Raw genomic sequence first — 17,266 nt, forward strand, 5'->3', positions numbered from 1 at the left:
GGTCCTTGACAGGTTATTGATTTCTAGGTATAATTGATTTCTAGGTATAAAAACGCCTTTATACTTTGATTTGATCAAACAAAGCAGATCGGAGAGGGTGTATGAACTGCGCGCTCCTTCTCAAAGTATCCAATCAGCGAGAGGCTCCCGGGGCCCTTCAGCCAATCAGGACGGGGCTGCCTGCGCATATAAACCCGAGTGCGGGCTGCTGCTCTCAGTACAGTGCTGATTGTGAAGAGCAGCGAGGAAGATGGCGAGAACCAAGCAGACCGCTCGCAAGTCCACCGGCGGCAAGGCGCCCAGGAAGCAGCTGGCCACCAAGGCTGCCCGCAAGAGCGCCCCCGCCACCGGCGGCGTGAAGAAGCCCCACCGCTACAGGCCCGGCACCGTGGCTCTGCGGGAGATCCGCCGCTACCAGAAGTCCACCGAGCTGCTGATCCGCAAGCTGCCCTTCCAGCGCCTGGTGAGAGAGATCGCCCAGGACTTCAAGACCGACCTGCGCTTCCAGAGCTCCGCCGTCATGGCTCTGCAGGAGGCCAGCGAGGCTTACCTGGTGGGGCTCTTCGAGGACACCAACCTGTGCGCCATCCACGCCAAGAGGGTGACCATCATGCCCAAAGACATCCAGCTGGCCCGCCGCATCCGCGGGGAGCGCGCTTAGACACGGACCGCCTGCTGCAGCATCTTTTCCCTTGAACACAAAGGCTCTTTTAAGAGCCACCACAACACTCGAGAGGGTCACATTATTCCATTATAGTCTGTACGAGGCACAATTCTCGATTGGTTAGCTGATGGGTGAAATCCCGACCGAGAAGCGGTTTTCTACCCCCTCGTGTAAAAGCCCCCCTGCACGACTACACTGCTGCAGCTAACCAGCGCCACACGTCTCCCCTTTTGCTCTACATTTTTTTTTTCAGTATTCATATTTTAATTTGAAAGAGTTTAAATGCCACCACAACAGTGAAAAAGAACATATATTTCTGTTTATATATAGGACAGAAATACGGTGTTGCAGTTGAATCGGTAAAAAATACGACCCCAATTTCCCTAGGTGACGAGGTTTCCAGCACTCTGCATCTTTGTTTAAACAGATCAAACGAGATGGGTTTTATTCATACCAAGATTAAAGCCCGACTAGAGCTCATAATCCATAAACCGTAGTACACTATTATCTGCGGTATTCAGGTTTCCTGTTTTCTGCCCTATATGTCCTGAGTCAAGTGCTCTGCGAGAAATGCACTGGAAGTTGAAAACGTGGTGCTGCAGAAACTATCCTGCATCAAACTGGGCTTTTCTCAAGTCCAGGTTCACGCATTCAGACTATGTGGGGAGAAGCAAGTTCATACTTTGCACAATCCTACAGTGCTGTAGGCAGGGAAGTGATCATGAAGATGCCGCCCTGTTCAAAGCTGCTGTGGTGGAGAGCTCTCCGGCAGGGAAGAGGTTCCTGTGCAGTCTGGGCTGCTGCTGCGGTCGGAGAGGAGGCGGGCTCGTGTGTCAGCGCGCCTCCTGTCTCAAGCAGGTCCGCTCTCAGGCTTGAAAAGAGAAGCGCCGCGGCTGCAGCCCAGCAGTGTGTGTCGTGTCACTAACTGATAACTAGAAGATGTCTGGAAGAGGCAAAGGCGGAAAGGGACTCGGGAAAGGAGGTGCTAAGCGTCACCGCAAGGTTCTCCGCGACAACATCCAGGGAATCACCAAGCCCGCCATCCGCCGCCTGGCTCGCCGTGGGGGAGTGAAGCGGATCTCCGGGCTGATCTACGAGGAGACCCGCGGGGTGCTGAAGGTGTTCCTGGAGAACGTCATCCGCGACGCCGTCACCTACACCGAGCACGCCAAGAGGAAGACCGTCACCGCCATGGACGTGGTGTACGCGCTGAAGCGCCAGGGCCGCACCCTGTACGGCTTCGGCGGCTAAACAGGAGCGGAGCTTCACTGCCGGACCGGACCCCGACGTATCAACCCAAAGGCTCTTTTAAGAGCCACCCACATTATCAGAAGAGAGCTTAAACTGATGGGAGAATGGGTTTGTAGATCGAAAGTCTATACCGGAAAGATCAAAGTAAAAATGCGTTTATTGATAACTATTATAACTAAGAAATATAACAGAGTGGTTTACAGAGGGGGCGCTCTGCACTGCGCGCATAAACACAGCTAGGATCAATAAGGGAAATGCTTTCAAAATTGTAGAAAACTACAACTAGGTCACGAGAACAAAATGCCGTTCAGTTTCTAAATAGATTTTTTTTTTTTATTCTAAGAAAGCCGTTGTGAAATTGGCCGTTTCTAACCCTCCCCGCCCCGACAGGCAGCTAAAAGTTTTCTAGAATATCTCCAAAACTGCTTTGGACGCCAAAGTTGCACAAATCGCACAGTTCACTTCAAGCACATTGTTTTCTAGGGTAGGGGACATAAGCGGAATGAGAGTCGGGCTTCAATAAATCTGCACGTTGTGCTAAACGGATCACACGGTCCTCTGCTCCCCTGTGCTCGGGCGGAGGGGAGAGAGAGGCGCCTGGAGTCAGAGCGAGCGGCTCAGGCGCTCAGCCGTTTGAGTTTCATTGGCGGAGAGCGCAGCCAATAGGAGAGCAGTTCTCTCGCTGACCAATGAGCCGGCTTCTCAGCTGAGCGAGCTGATTTGCATGCGGCCGCTATAAATAGGGGGCTGCAGGAGGCGTGAGCTTTCATAACTGTAGACGCAGTGAGTGAAGATGCCGGAACCAGCGAAATCAGCAGCTAAGAAGGGCTCCAAGAAAGCCGTGACCAAGACGGCCGCCAAGGGCACCAAGAAGCGCAGAAAGACCAGGAAGGAGAGCTACGCCATCTACGTGTACAAGGTGCTGAAGCAGGTGCACCCGGACACCGGCATCTCGTCGAAGGCCATGGGCATCATGAACTCGTTCGTCAGCGACATCTTCGAGCGCATCGCCGGCGAGGCCTCCCGCCTGGCGCACTACAACAAGCGCTCCACCATCACCTCCCGGGAGATCCAGACCGCCGTGCGCCTGCTGCTGCCCGGAGAGCTGGCCAAGCACGCCGTGTCCGAGGGCACCAAGGCCGTCACCAAGTACACCAGCTCCAAGTAAACCCGGCCCGCCCGTCCCGGATCAGCGAACCCAAAGGCTCTTTTAAGAGCCGCCCACAGACTCGAGAAAAGAGCAATGATCGCTTATTTTTTTGTGTACGTTTTTGATTTTGGTTCCGTTATATTCTTAATAAACGCTGATTTATTAGATCTTCATTGTCTAGTTAGTGCATGTAGCCGGAATACCGGAGCGTGTTGGAGCTGCGCTCTGCTGCAGACTTAACAGATAATCATCCTCTGTCATGAGACCCGACAGCTGAATGCTTTCATTAGATCTTGATGGTATCCGATTTAGTACTTCATATTTTACTTACACTCGATTCGTTCATGTGTAATGTGTCCCTTCAGGCTCTCTGAAGGTCGTTGTGTTTCTGTAATAAGATAAGCATTTTGAAAAAGTATGGTTTGTAATGGTTATTTAGGGAGTAACTAAGATCAGTGCAGTTCGTGCCTCTCCGGCAGGGAAGAGGTTAATGTGCAGTTTCTGCTGCTGCGCGAGTCAGAGAGGAGGCGGCTCGTGCTGCCGGTGTCCCTCGTGTCTCACCCAGGTCCGCTCGCAAGTTTCACTTTTCTGTTCTTCGTTTGTTTTTATTAGACGTTTAAACTGCATCGAAATGGAGATACGTGTCAGCGTTTTTAAGCAGTCCAACCTGCATGAAAATAACCTCCGTTTCTGACCTGAAACAATTATTTCGGTTCTTGTTGACTGGAGACATTATGTATTATTTTTAAGTTGCTGTTTATCCTACACTGAAGTCTATTTTGAAAATGCAGGATATTGAACTTTCTGGATCATACTAACCTTTAACATAGAGGACAACGATACAATAAAAGATAAGCGTCAAACTGACACTATGTTGAGAAGGCTCTGCAAATCGTTTGAATACAATTTCTGTTGAAATTATTACATACCAAGATCCTGTCTGGGTCTGACCGAGAAAAAGCAGCTCCTTTGATTTAGAAACAGTTACCGGTCCGATAGAAAAGTCTCCCCGTTTGTAAGGTTACAGCCCAGGCAGGGCAGAGCTCCTGGGTGCAGAGACCACGAGTGTCCAGCAGAGGGAGCAGGAGGGCCGGACTCGTGATCGCGGCGCTGAGAGGAAACATCGACAACAGGGCACGTTAGCCTGGAAAACAAGCAATTGTCTGTAAAATAAGAACAGCAGTCCACAAAAATGCAAGATTTAAACTGTGCATCTCGGGTGAGTTAAATAATTATTTCTGCTGTCTGTTTAATAGCTCTTCTTAGTGTCGCGTCATTATGCGAAAAGACACATTCCTCATGCAAGAAATTGTATATGGCTAATAAAGTGATCTTATCTTAACTTCTCATTAACCGATAGTAAACAACGCGGAGGTTAAAGGACTGTATTTAAGTTGCTGATTTACTTGGTGGTTATAAAATCTGTCTGAAATGGTGCCGAGGGCGCAGGGAGAGAGATGCAGTTCCGCTGTTCGAGAAAAGAGAGGTGTCATTATATGGATTGTAACCGTTTTAAATGGAAGATATTTCAAGGGTTTTCTCTCGTACTTGAACGTGTTTTGCTGTTAAGGAGTTGTGTGTCGTTTCCTGTCCTTTCGATCTGGGGACTGGGTAACGCCTGGAAAGGCTGGCAGATTTTAGTCTTAAACTATTTTATTTTAATACATTTTTGTATTCCTTAAAAGAATAACTCCCTGTCGGAATGCTACCAAGGTTATATTAATGACAGGTTTAATAATATTTTAAGCAACAGAAATAATCTAAACCAGATTATTAGGGCTGGGAGGCTGGAAATGCTGCACAGGGTGGCTCTCAATAATTCTCTCTCTCCTAGGGCTCGGGGAACAGCCGGACCAGCACCTCCTCTGGAGACACCGTGAGCCACAGTCTCCTGACACAGAGCACAGCTGGACCAGCTCCTCCTCTGGAGACACTGTGAGCCACTGTCCCCTGACACAGAGCACAGCTGGACCAGCTCCTCCTCTGGAGACACTGTGAGCCACTGTCCCCTGACACAGAGCACAGCTGGACCAGCACCTCCTCTGGAGACACTGTGAGCCACTGTCCCCTGACACAGAGCACAGCTGGACCAGCACCTCCTCTGGAGACACTGTGAGCCACTGTCCCCTGACACAGAGCACAGCTGGACCAGCACCTCCTCTGGAGACACTGTGAGCCACTGTCTCCTGACACAGAGCACAGCTGGACCAGCTCCTCCTCTGGAGACACTGTGAGCCACTGTCTCCTGACACAGAGCACAGCTGGACCAGCTCCTCCTCTGGAGACACTGTGAGCCACAGTCTCCTGACACAGAGCACAGCTGGACCAGCTCCTCCTCTGGAGACACTGTGAGCCTCACTCTCCTGACACAGAGCACAGCTGGACCAGCACCTCCTCTGGAGACACTGTGAGCCTCACTCTCCTGACACAGAGCACAGCTGGACCAGCTCCTCCTCTGGAGACACTGTGAGCCTCACTCTCCTGACACAGAGCACAGCTGGACCAGCACCTCCTCTGGAGACACTGTGAGCCTCACTCTCCTGACACAGAGCACAGCTGGACCAGCACCTCCTCTGGAGACACTGTGAGCCTCACTCTCCTGACACAGAGCACAGCTGGACCAGCTCCTCCTCTGGAGACACTGTGAGCCTCACTCTCCTGACACAGAGCACAGCTGGACCATCACCTCCTCTGGAGACACTGTGAGCCACAGTCTCCTGACACAGAGCACAGCTGGACCAGCACCTCCTCTGGAGACACTGTGAGCCACAGTCTCCTGACACAGAGCACAGCTGGACCAGCTCCTCCTCTGGAGACACTGTGAGCCACAGTCTCCTGACACAGAGCACAGCTGGACCAGCTCCTCCTCTGGAGACACTGTGAGCCACTGTCCCCTGACACAGAGCACAGCTGGACCAGCACCTCCTCTGGAGACACTGTGAGCCACTGTCCCCTGACACAGAGCACAGCTGGACCAGCACCTCCTCTGGAGACACTGTGAGCCACTGTCCCCTGACACAGAGCACAGCTGGACCAGCTCCTCCTCTGGAGACACTGTGAGCCACTGTCTCCTGACACAGAGCACAGCTGGACCAGCTCCTCCTCTGGAGACACTGTGAGCCTCACTCTCCTGACACAGAGCACAGCTGGACCAGCACCTCCTCTGGAGACACTGTGAGCCTCACTCTCCTGACACAGAGCACAGCTGGACCAGCTCCTCCTCTGGAGACACTGTGAGCCTCACTCTCCTGACACAGAGCACAGCTGGACCAGCTCCTCCTCTGGAGACACTGTGAGCCTCACTCTCCTGACACAGAGCACAGCTGGACCAGCTCCTCCTCTGGAGACACTGTGAGCCTCACTCTCCTGACACAGAGCACAGCTGGACCAGCACCTCCTCTGGAGACACTGTGAGCCACTGTCCTCTGACACAGAGCACAGCTGGACCAGCACCTCCTCTGGAGACACTGTGAGCCTCACTCTCCTAACACAGAGCACTGCTGGACCAGCACCTCCTCTGGAGACACCGTGAGCCACAGTCTCCTGACACAGAGCACAGCTGGACCAGCACCTCCTCTGGAGACACTGTGAGCCTCACTCTCCTGACACAGAGCACAGCTGGACCAGCTCCTCCTCTGGAGACACTGTGAGCCACTGTCCCCTGACACAGAGCACTGCTGGACCAGCACCTCCTCTGGAGACACTGTGAGCCTCACTCTCCTGACACAGAGCACTGATGGACCATCCATGTTGTTGATATTCAATTTCTAATTATAGCAAGAAGCAGCACAAGCTGAAACTGTGACCCTGGTCTTTACAGGTAGGTAGAACTACAGCATTTGCTGCCCTTATTCTGTGATGTATAGAGGCAGAGTTGTATTAGTTGTGTTCATTCTGCTGGCTGAGGGATGATTCGATGTGCCAACACTGTTCCAGCTCACGTCAGACATGAGTTACAACTTGCCTTTGACTTAAGACTCAAGAGGTATTGGAGTCAAGCTATTCATATTTGTTTTAAATGTAACACTTTCAGTGTTTGATCATTGGTTTTGTATTTGAGAACTGTAAGATGTTAAAGATCGAGAGTTTGTTTTGTTATTGGCAGAAGTCTCTGGGCAGAACAAAATACTTTTTGTCTGTTGTCTGTACTGGAAAGTAATTGTTCCTCTTGTGTATTTTTGACAGGAAGAGACACAGGACCTGCGTGACCTCCAGTCTTCTCTCAGGAAGGAGGAGAAGAGGCGTCTCGCTCAGCCATCAGGTCTTCAGGCAGCGCCAGGAGCTGGGAGGTGATTTATTTCTGCTGATGTGTTGTAACTTTGTGATTTGTTGTGTTTTGGTGGCAGTGTTGCAAGTTCTGTTTTATTTAATCACTGAATTTACTAACACTGTGGAGTTGTATGTTGTTCTTTGGTAACAATATTCTCTAAGCAAATAAATAATAATACAGTGAAATGTCAAACGTTTTCAGTTATTAGATACTTTTCATCCCTGAACAAATGATTGTGTCAGGTGAGAGGTGGAGTGTGAAGCACTCTGCAGCTCTGTGTTCTAGTTTAGTGATGAGAAAGTCTCCTCTTGCCTTCAGTCCCACTGGAGTCTCTGTCAGTGAGCAGCTCAGTGTTCTGAGCCCTGACAGTGCTGTAAGGTCTCCTGTTTGAGATGTAGGTGTTCAGGGAGTGTAGGGCCACAGCAGGTATGATCCCCAGCTGTGTTTATTGTCACTCAGTAGGACCTGCACACTGGTGACGTCTGTATTTTATTTTCCAGGACAAACTGTGTCCACAGGCACACTCTTGTTTTCAAACCCACTCGTGATTTCAAATCCACAGTGCAAATACAATTTCCCCCTCTCAGTGCATTGCTTTAATGACTCAGATGTCATAACAAGCAACATAATTAGAAGAAAGAAGCAACTTATTATAAACCTGGGTCTATGAGGGGCTTTAACAGGAACATTTCATTGCATTGATCACAACTCTGAGCTCAAAAAGTAGCTGGGCTTTGCTTCTTAATTACAAAACAAGAACAATGGGTTTAGTGGTCTAATTATTTTTTTCTGAATATGTTTAATGTTGAAATAATTTAAATTCTCTGAATAGAGTTGGCATTGTTGTATTTTAAACACTGTATCTCAGTGCTGTCAAGTAAGATTCGGCTGCGAGATGTTTCTGTTAATGGGGCTGAATGATTGACTTCTCTGGTGAGCTGCTGTGAAAACAGTCATTTCTTTTAATCCAAGATTTCTGTTTAGTCCTGATTCTGCTGCCTGTGTCCAGAGGCAGGGGACAATTAAAAACTGAACTTTAAAGCACCTGGTAGTTGTGTTTTTGTCCAAACCACTCATCCCTCCATTTCCCCAGCTATGAGGCTGTTAAAAGGCACTTTAGTAACGCTGGTACATGAGGCTGCTGGGGGTCTCAGTCTGTGCAGTAGAAGCTGCCCTCCAGTGTTTCAGCTGGTGACACTCAGGGCAGCTGCGGGCTCTGCAGTGTCTCTTACAGAGAAGCTCCTTCTGTCCTCATGTGGCCACGATCAGGAGACGTCCGAGAGAATCTGACTGATTTCATTAAAGAGCTCAGAGTCTGTTCCTTAGACAATGCCATCTGTGTGAGATGTGAGCAGCACTGCAGCAGAGAATGTATTTAACCCATCAAATATATTCTTGGTTTCTTTAATTTCTTTGAATATATTTAAAACTGCAGTTTCAGATTGTGGCTACAGTGTGCCAATATGTTGAGGAGTACAGGCCATGGATATACAGTACTGATGTTTCGCAGTATTGAACAAAGAATTGAAATAATAGCACACCAATAGTTATAACAGGAAACTCTTCTTTTAGGAAATCCACTACAATCGGGTTCTAATCAGGACAGTCCAGATGTCGGACAGGCTGATCTGTTCACGAAGCAGAATTAGATGTCTGGCTCTGTGGCTCTGATCGCTGGTGTTGTATAAAGGTCAGAGCGAGTTCTCCACATTTGTCCCGTGTTTGATACTCGGTTTTACTGCACTGGATGAAATCCTTTCCAAACACTTTCCTAGAATTTCATTCAGCTCTTTGAACATTTGCTTTGCTTTATAAACCCATTTGAGATTTGTTTGCAATTGTATTTATTTCAATCCGTGTTGTATCTGAAGGTGATGAAATGACACCGGCTCAGAAACCAGTTGTCTGGGGTGCTGGTTGATCACGTCTCCGTAAGTTACGTCAACCTCTTACCTGTTTAAACAGATCAGTATTCTGGGATAGTTTGGACTGTGGAGTCGCCGTACTGAGAGAATTTGAGTTTAATGCCACTGTTTTGAGGATGAGTTTTTCTTACTTCAGTCTTTCATGTATGATATTAAAAATATCAGCACAGAGGCTGATTTCTCAGAATATAAATCCATGATCGCCACTCCTGTCAGCTGTTTAAAATAAAGAGGTTTTGGTGCATGTGCGAGACCTGTTTCTATGAAAACTAATTTAGGTGAATTAACAAAGTGATGCTCTTGTCCTCTTTTCTGAAATGAGGCATTTGCTGGACCAGAACGCGTTCTGTGATTAAAACACTCGTGTCACACAGTTGCCTGATTGACCTGTCTGCAAGAGTGGTGGTTTACAATTTCAGACTCATCACTCCTGTCTCTGTAATGTCCCCCAGGCAGGCAGTGAATTTCAAGTCAATATTCAACCCAGAAGCATAAGGTGATTTCAAACAACCTCAATGGTGGTTGTAAATTTCACAAAGCAAAAAAACTTTATTTAATCACCTCATGTGTGTTAGAAAACCAAGTGCTCACTGATTGGTCAGGTCAGGATTGACAGGGAAATGGTTGGAAAAAATTACAGGCACATCTTAGAGCAAAACCTGCTTTCATCTGCCAAAGACCTGCAACTGGAATAAAAATCAACTTTCAGCAGGATTGAGACCCACAGCACAGGGCCAGATCTGCACTGGAGTGGCCCTGGCAGAGCCTGAGTCAGTGTGCGGAGATGAGTGACCACAATCTCCAGTGTCCTGGTGTGTACAGACTCATCCCGAGAGACTTGTGGCTGTAACTGCTGCCAAAGGGGCTTCAAACATTTATTGACTCAGGAGGTGAGTGCTTCTGTAATCAAGATTTTTATTTTGCAGTTTTTGTTGACATTTAACATCTTTTCACCATTTAAATGTTCCATTTTAACATTTCTTTAACATAAGCACATTACAATTATATACATTTCTAATTCAACGCACATAGACATCATCAGTAGGGTGTGAATACTTTTGCAAGACATGAATTCACAGTAAGGGTATCTGAAGGAAGACAGGGACCCCTGTCACTGCACTGGGTCTTTAGTTTGGAGAGTCTGATTCAGAGAGAAGAGTCGCCTACTGATCCAACCCCTCTTCCAGCAGCAGCCTTTCCAGTCTTCCCCCTGTGCTGTCTTCTCCAGGAGTCAGGAATGTCCGTGCTGGGATGAGCAAGGAAAGGAAGAGGCAGACTGTGTGCCTGCTCACGGAGAAGAGGAGCAGACTCTGGCTGGACAGGGAGGGAGGTAAGAGCGCCTGTGTCTGGGAGCTCAGGGTGACAGCAGTGCAGGAGGGAAGGTGAACATCCTGACAGGAGGACAGGAGCTGACAGAGAGGGGCAAGAGGGGCTGAGAGCCGGAGAAGATCACATCCAGACACGAGAAACGTTTCATATGAGCAGATCAATAAAATAGCCTTCACAATAATACAGCATAGACAGGTCTGAAAACAAGAACATTAATAATATTCAGTCTGTTAACATTTAATGAGAAGCCTTGTCAAGTCAGAATAATAAATTAAATTAGAAGTAATACTTAAAGACAGACTAATCTTGAAACCTGTTGAATAACAGCCAAAATATCAGAAACTTTATACAATAAATCTTTAATTATCTTAAAGTATGAAAGGAAACCCTGGAGTAACGAAGGGCTGTTTGTTATTTTCCAATGTCCATTAATCACAAAGAATTTTTAATCCTAAAAAGAACCATTATATGAGAAAACACAACATACTAGATACAGTTTACAGTATGGTTCCTGGATATTTGGACTTAATTACAATCAACAGCAAATGAAAATTGTTGCTGTGCTTTATCATAAATACACAAACTATTTAATGCATTGTAATTATACTGTATACAATAAGCTACAGCACAGGAAACAAGTAACACCCATCATAAGAAATCTGCCTAGTGTTCAATCAAATATTTCTTATTTTACACAGAAAAATCCCCTTTAGCAGATCGTGTATGTTCAACTGAGGCTTTACTGCAGTTCCCTTTAGTCACACAGCTGCAGTGATTGTAGAACCTAAATAAGTAACTCAAAGCACCAAGGACAGTTGTAGACTGAAAGCTGTTTGTACATCGAGCACAAGTATTCATTGAAAGCAACCGAAAGGTTAAGAATTTCATAAATGAAAATAAAATTAAGTGAAATCAAAGCTCTTGAATTTAACTTATTTTTGGGATTAAGGATGTACATCTCTAAATATACAGAATGAATTTGAAAATAGATAAAGATAAAGATAAGAACAGTGGCTCACACGATAGTGAGGAGAACCCCTTTATTTTACACAGAGGAGCTGAGCAGAGGTAGACAAAGCTAGAGAGAGACAGGATGAAACTCTTACAGTCGATATGAGAGCTGATGTTGGTGCTGGTGTGCTCAGTACAGTGTGTTTGTGGGCTGGACTGTCGAGGCCTGATGGAGGTTATATTAACAGTGTGGAGGAGACGGAGGTAACAGGAGACACAAAGACTCCAGAAGGAAACAGAACGAGGAGCAGCTGCAGGGTTTCAGGCTGTAGGCTGACGTCAGGTGGAAGATCGTGTAGAAGCTGACAGGAGGGGATACAGGCAGATCTTCAGCCAGGTACAGGCAGTGGGGGGAGGGATTTAAGAAGGAAAAACAGAGATAAAGAAAAAGACACTGGAGCCCAGACAGTGAGACGAGCAGAAACAAGAAAACAAGGAGTTAGTGTGTAGATGTTGGAGTGGGGAGCTGTGCAGTGTTCCTTTGCAGCCAACAAACAAGGAACTATTCCTCCGGAGAGAAAGAAGCCAGAGAAGAGTCAGTGAAATTAGTGTTTGTTATGTGATTCTCTAATGCGAAGCTGCAGTAACAGAGATCTTACATACACAGATAGCTGAAGGGGGGAGGTGTGTGATTAGTACAGAAAGAAAAATCTAAAACTCACATTTCTCACTTCCTGTTAACATATTAGACCTTTATTAGACATTACAAATTAGAACGCAAATCTGTAATGTCTTGTGACTGAATGCTCAGGTAATAATATCTCACTGTTTTCTGCTCCCTTCGAGTTCTGACACCGATCATGAATCAGGGTTCCAGATGGGTTTAAGGCTGTTAGAGATTACACATACTATCATCTGACCATATCATATTTAATTTTCAACTTGAAACGATTGATTTCTGTCACACAGGGGATCTCTCTCAGTCTCAGTGTATGACTGTGCTGCAGTCTGAGCTCTGATACAGTAAATAAACGTGATCCCCACTGTAGAATATGTAGGAATCCTGGGTGTCTTCAGCTCCTCCTCTGAGCTGGGATGTTGATCACATGTAGAAGAGTGAGGAGTGGGGTTAGTAGTGGGGTTAGGGAGTGGACATGCCATCAGCATCTGAACTCAGAGGAGGAGCTGAAGACACTCAGGATTCCTGTGATGGACAGAGATCACTGTGAAGTATCCAGCCTTTATTTGAAATGATTAGTGACAGTGAGAGGAGGAAGCAAATGAAAGCATAAAGAGATCTAGATTGTGACACTACAGACAACAGTTCCAGGTGCAGAGTCACACAGGCTGAAACACTTCCACAGTGTGAATGAGTGTCAGTGGGAGGCTGCGCTGAAGGTGTCTGGACAGGCAGAGAGCAGGACACTTTCCTCTACAGTCTCTTCTAAAGTTTAGATGAGATCTGTACATCACTGAATCAGAGCTCAGTCTACTGTAAAATAATACACTGAGATAGAAAGAGATGCCCAGTGTGGCAGCAAAATGTGTTGAGCAGAAACACACTGAGGAGTTATTACCTGAGCATTCAGTCTGATTACATTTGTGATCTTTATTGTAAACTACAATACAATTCATGTTTCAACAAAGTGACAAGTGTGAGATTTAGTTCTAACTGTGGGGTTGCAGAGGTGTTATTGGGAGAAGCTGCTGTAGGAAACAGGAGAAATTGTTCAGAGCTCACCTGGAGATCTGGGGGACATGAGTCTCTTTTCAGTTTTCAACAAAGCTTGTGAATTCACTCCAGCCTGGTTCCAGTCTGTCAACCTGTGATACATAAACATTCAGCATAAACATACTTGAACCCTGAAGAGCAAACCTTCTTGAATAGTGTGTGTGAAAGGCAGAGCTGGGGTGCCAGTAACACACTTCACACACAGAGCAGCAGGCAGAGAAGGAGAGAGGCAGGACAGTGCAGAGAGAGGGCAGGGGGAGACACAGTCAGTTCTGAAGAGACACAGCAGAGCACAAGTCAGCACATCCAGGCAGAGCTCTAGATCAACACCAACAGGAAGGACAGATACAGGAGAGAGGAGCAGACACTCACTGGTGGACATGAAGACTAGACAGAGAGAGATGAGGACAGGCAGAGAGTCTAATTCCCCAGTCACTGTCCACTCCTGAAGCAGAGTGCAGACTGCTCTGCAGTGGGAGAGAAACTAATCTAGCAACAGGAGACTAGTGGTGACAGAGATACAGGTAAAGCAGCAACAGAAGATGGAGCTCTAGACAGTTACAGACTAGGAGAGAGGAGCTGTACATGTGAGATTTCCAGATCAACACCAGGGACTTCAGTGCTGCAGCTGTAGTGAAGGAGTGTCAGTGTGATGTCAGGGTACAGAGATCTAAACCAACTCACCCTGTCAATCCCAGAGCCAGATTCTGACTCTTCACAGTCTCAGTCCTCAATGAGAGAGAGGAGCAGCAGGAGGAAGCTGAAGGTGTTTATTCATCACATGTTGACAGACTGGAACCAGGCTGGACTGAATTCAGTGACTTTGTTGAAAGCTGGAAAGAGAGAAGTAAGCTCATTAAAATAGGTCAGGCTGTGCCAGAACACTTCCTCACACTTTAGATCTCTGTACCCTGACATCACACTGACACTCCTTCACTACAGCTGCAGCAGTGTCACAGTCTAGATCTCTTCACACTTTCCTTTACTTCTTCCTCGGTCACTAATGTTCCTGATCTTTTCAAATAGAGGCTGATAATTCACAGTGATCTCTGACCATCACAGGAATCCTGAGTGTCTTCAGCTCCTCCTCTGAGCTGGGATGATGATCACATGTAGAAGAGTGAGGAGTGGGGTTAGTAGTGGGGTTAGGGAGTGGACATGCCATCAGCATCTGAACTCAGAGGAGGAGCTGAAGACACTCAGGATTCCTGTGGTGGTCAGAGATCACTGTGAATTATCAGCCTCTATTTGAAAAGATCAGGAACATTAGTGACCGAGGAAGAAGTAAAGGAAAGTGTGAAGAGATCTAGACTGTGACACTGCTGCAGCTGTAGTGAAGGAGTGTCAGTGTGATGTCAGGGAACAGAGATCTAAACCAACTCACCCTGTCAATCCCAGAGCCAGATTCTGACTCTTTACAGTCTCAGTCCTCAGTAGAGGGAGGAGCAGCAGGAGGCAGCAGGGAGGGAGCTGAAGGTGAAAGTGGAACCAGGCTGGAGGTGAAGTCAAAGACTTTGTTGAAAGCTGGAATGACAGACAAGTACAGTCATTAAAACTCAAAGTCGAGCTGTGTCAGAATACATTTCACACTCCAGTGAGTAAGAACGGTAGTACAGGACTGAACAGTGAAGTAGTGGAGTGAGCTCCACTGTTTCAGAAGCCCGAGCTCACACGCTGTTGCTCTTAGCCGCCACCAGGGGGCAGCCTGCAGCCACAGACGACAGAGCCAGGTACACGGTCTGTATCCGCGGCTCTGCAGACAGCTGCTCCCACAGCCCGACAGCCCGCTCCTCTTGGTCAAGCCAGGGTACCAGTGAGCTGCCCAAGAGAGCTGACCCGGGCTGTGAAAGCAGTGCCCCGTCTGTCTGACGCCATTCCCCGGTTCTTACCCGACATGTTGTCGATACCAGAGCAGCAGGCAGTAAAACTCTCCCCTCACTGTCACTGGGGCCGCGAGTCCTGGCCGAGCTCCGGAGTGAGAGAGCTGGAGAGAAACGAGATGCAGAGAAAATACTGAAACTTACCTCCCGCCAGACGGACGGAAAATGTGATTTAGTGGACAAAACTGAAAAAAAGAGTGGTTTGTTAGTCTGAAGTTAAACGCACATTTTAAGAGCGGTAGTGAGGAGCACATAGTAGGAGCGAATATTCACAGGATTCTACAGACAACTGGAAGCACAACACAGGAAAAAAAAGAAGAAAAACATTGTAATAGAGTAGAAAATTATCGTAAAACAATGACCTAATACAGGTTTTAATGCACAGAGCAGTAAAGCTTGAAAAGCGTTTGAACGAGTTACTTACCGCTGTCTGTCTTGCCCGGCTCTCGCGCGAAAGGAGGATAACCAGGCGGGTCAGAATTTATAGGACCTGGAGCCCAAAGTGACCAATAAACAGGCGAGACGACATAATTCGCGGCTCTGCCCACCAAAATCCTTTATTAATATTCAGCATATAGACAGCGGGTTTACATTTAATTTAATTTGTATTTCGTCCTCCCAGCGCATGAGGGCGGTGCAGCCCCACCCACTACTGTCAATAGGCGTGGTTTGGGTGGAGACGTCATGAATTCTGATTGGCTGAGATGCTCATATTTAAATAAGCCCCGCCCCCCAGCATGGCTCTTTCCGGAAGTTCTGCCGAAACGGGGAGGTGGGGTTTGTGAATGGCGTTTTCTCGATTTTTTTGAGTTTGTCTTCTTTTTTGGGCTATTTTTTAATGGTATCGTTATAACACATCACTGAATCGTTGCGGATTTAAAACTGGGCTTTCCTGACTTTCCGCTAGTGAGTATCGAGCGGTTTTGTGTTGTTTGTATTTGATTAGCAAGATGATGGCGGTAACTCCTCATTTGCATTTATTAAATCAGTCGCTGTATTTTAATTAGCTTATTTGCATTTGTCTTGTTAATATGAACTAGAAAAATTGTTTTTGGCTATAAGTAGTTTTTAATTTCTTAAGGTTTTTAATGTTTGTACTGAATTAAAATGCTCACTTTGGTTTAGTGTGGAAAAAGTGATTTTCTGTTGTTTTTTGTAAGATGTAAAAGTAAACTCCTCATTTACATTATCTTGCATTTATTAAAATCGCGCTCTCATCACTTGTATTTTAATGATCTATTTGTAAATGTGTTAATGTGAAATAAAAAACAATTTTAGTGAAAATAACGTTGTTTTTTAATGTTTACTGTGTGAACTCGTGTTGTTTTTTTTGCTGCTTGTTTTGTTAGTAAGATGTCGGCGTTAACACTCTCATGTATTTACATTTATATTAAAATCGGTTGACCGAGTCACTTGTATTTTAGTAACTTATGTTTTAATAATTTGTTTTGGTTTGATGTTTTTGAACTGGAGAGCGTTTTCACTCGAATGCTTTTTGGTTTCTAAAATGTATGTTTACACTTGTACTGAATACAAAAACATTTTAAATTTATTTTACCTCTGGCTCATTTGTCTTTTTTGGGGAATATATTTAAAATATATTGTTTATAATGTATTTGTTTGCTGTCTTTCAAATCACCAAAAAAAACCTAAAAAACTAAATATCTTAGGAAAATTGAAACAGAAAAGATGTATCTGTTTATTATTTTAATTAGTAATTAATAGTCTGAATTATGCTAATTTACTCTAATGAGAAAAATGTTTATGTATCAAGTGAATTAAAGTTCATTAGTATTAATCGAATCACACCCAGGTCTGGTCTTTGAGATGGGCTTCTGCGATTGGGCTAAACCTCATGTCAATCATATAAAGACAACCCTTAAGAACTGCGTCATTTTGAGGGGTGTGGTTTTTTGATTGACATGTCTTTCAACCAATCAGAATAGAGAAAATGGGGTTTTATCCAATCAGAATGAAGCATGGGTGGGACATGGGCGTGGTATTTCAAGCATGACCAATCAGATGAGAGCAAAAATCTTGGAGGTGGGCTCAAATCTAAACATTTTGATTGGTTGATGTGACGTCAGTTGGTGACGCCCTCTCATGAATAATGT

At 46.2% G+C, this 17,266-nt stretch overlaps 3 protein-coding genes and 2 long non-coding RNA genes across 6 annotated transcripts; 4 read left to right on the forward strand and 1 right to left on the reverse strand.

Moving 5' to 3' along the window:
• The first annotated feature begins 185 nt into the window (after positions 1 to 185).
• On the forward strand, positions 186 to 726 carry LOC138224796 (histone H3). Its single transcript, XM_069182846.1, has one exon. The coding sequence runs from the start codon at positions 251 to 253 to the stop codon at positions 659 to 661; it is 411 nt and encodes a 136-aa protein (XP_069038947.1). The 5' UTR covers positions 186 to 250; the 3' UTR covers positions 662 to 726.
• A 739-nt stretch (positions 727 to 1,465) lies between these two features.
• LOC138224766 (histone H4) lies at positions 1,466 to 2,072 on the forward strand. The gene has a single exon (XM_069182821.1). The coding sequence runs from the start codon at positions 1,604 to 1,606 to the stop codon at positions 1,913 to 1,915; it is 312 nt and encodes a 103-aa protein (XP_069038922.1). The 5' UTR covers positions 1,466 to 1,603; the 3' UTR covers positions 1,916 to 2,072.
• A 610-nt stretch (positions 2,073 to 2,682) lies between these two features.
• Positions 2,683 to 3,232, forward strand: LOC138224765 (histone H2B 1/2-like). Its single transcript, XM_069182820.1, has one exon. It carries the CDS (start codon positions 2,709 to 2,711, stop codon positions 3,081 to 3,083), a length of 375 nt encoding a protein of 124 aa, XP_069038921.1. The 5' UTR covers positions 2,683 to 2,708; the 3' UTR covers positions 3,084 to 3,232.
• Positions 3,233 to 3,775: 543 nt separating this feature from the next.
• LOC138224635 (uncharacterized) lies at positions 3,776 to 8,691 on the forward strand. The gene is made up of 3 exons (XR_011183102.1): positions 3,776 to 4,284; positions 4,900 to 6,885; positions 7,251 to 8,691. It is a non-coding gene; the product is annotated as an uncharacterized lncRNA (long non-coding RNA).
• Positions 8,692 to 10,233: 1,542 nt separating this feature from the next.
• On the reverse strand, positions 10,234 to 15,780 carry LOC138224776 (uncharacterized). 2 transcript variants are annotated; one of them, XR_011183202.1, is made up of 6 exons: positions 15,577 to 15,780; positions 15,162 to 15,256; positions 14,657 to 14,796; positions 13,957 to 14,105; positions 13,282 to 13,364; positions 10,234 to 10,692 (listed from the first exon to the last, which is right to left on the reverse strand). It is a non-coding gene; the product is annotated as an uncharacterized lncRNA (long non-coding RNA). The 2 variants fall into 2 exon arrangements; XR_011183203.1 differs by lacking the exon at positions 13,282 to 13,364 and having other exon boundaries at positions 10,235 to 10,692; positions 15,577 to 15,778.
• Positions 15,781 to 17,266: the final 1,486 nt, after the last annotated feature.

The sequence above is a fragment of the Lepisosteus oculatus genome, chromosome 23 (assembly GCF_040954835.1).
Source record: "Lepisosteus oculatus isolate fLepOcu1 chromosome 23, fLepOcu1.hap2, whole genome shotgun sequence".
NCBI lineage: Eukaryota > Metazoa > Chordata > Actinopteri > Semionotiformes > Lepisosteidae > Lepisosteus > Lepisosteus oculatus.

Excerpts from the sequence above, each read along its gene's own strand:
- LOC138224796 (XM_069182846.1), top strand. The coding sequence starts at position 251 with ATGGCGAGAACCAAGCAGACCGCTCGCAAGTCCACCGGCGGCAAGGCG.
- LOC138224765 (XM_069182820.1), top strand. The coding sequence starts at position 2,709 with ATGCCGGAACCAGCGAAATCAGCAGCTAAGAAGGGCTCCAAGAAAGCC.
- LOC138224766 (XM_069182821.1), top strand. The coding sequence starts at position 1,604 with ATGTCTGGAAGAGGCAAAGGCGGAAAGGGACTCGGGAAAGGAGGTGCT.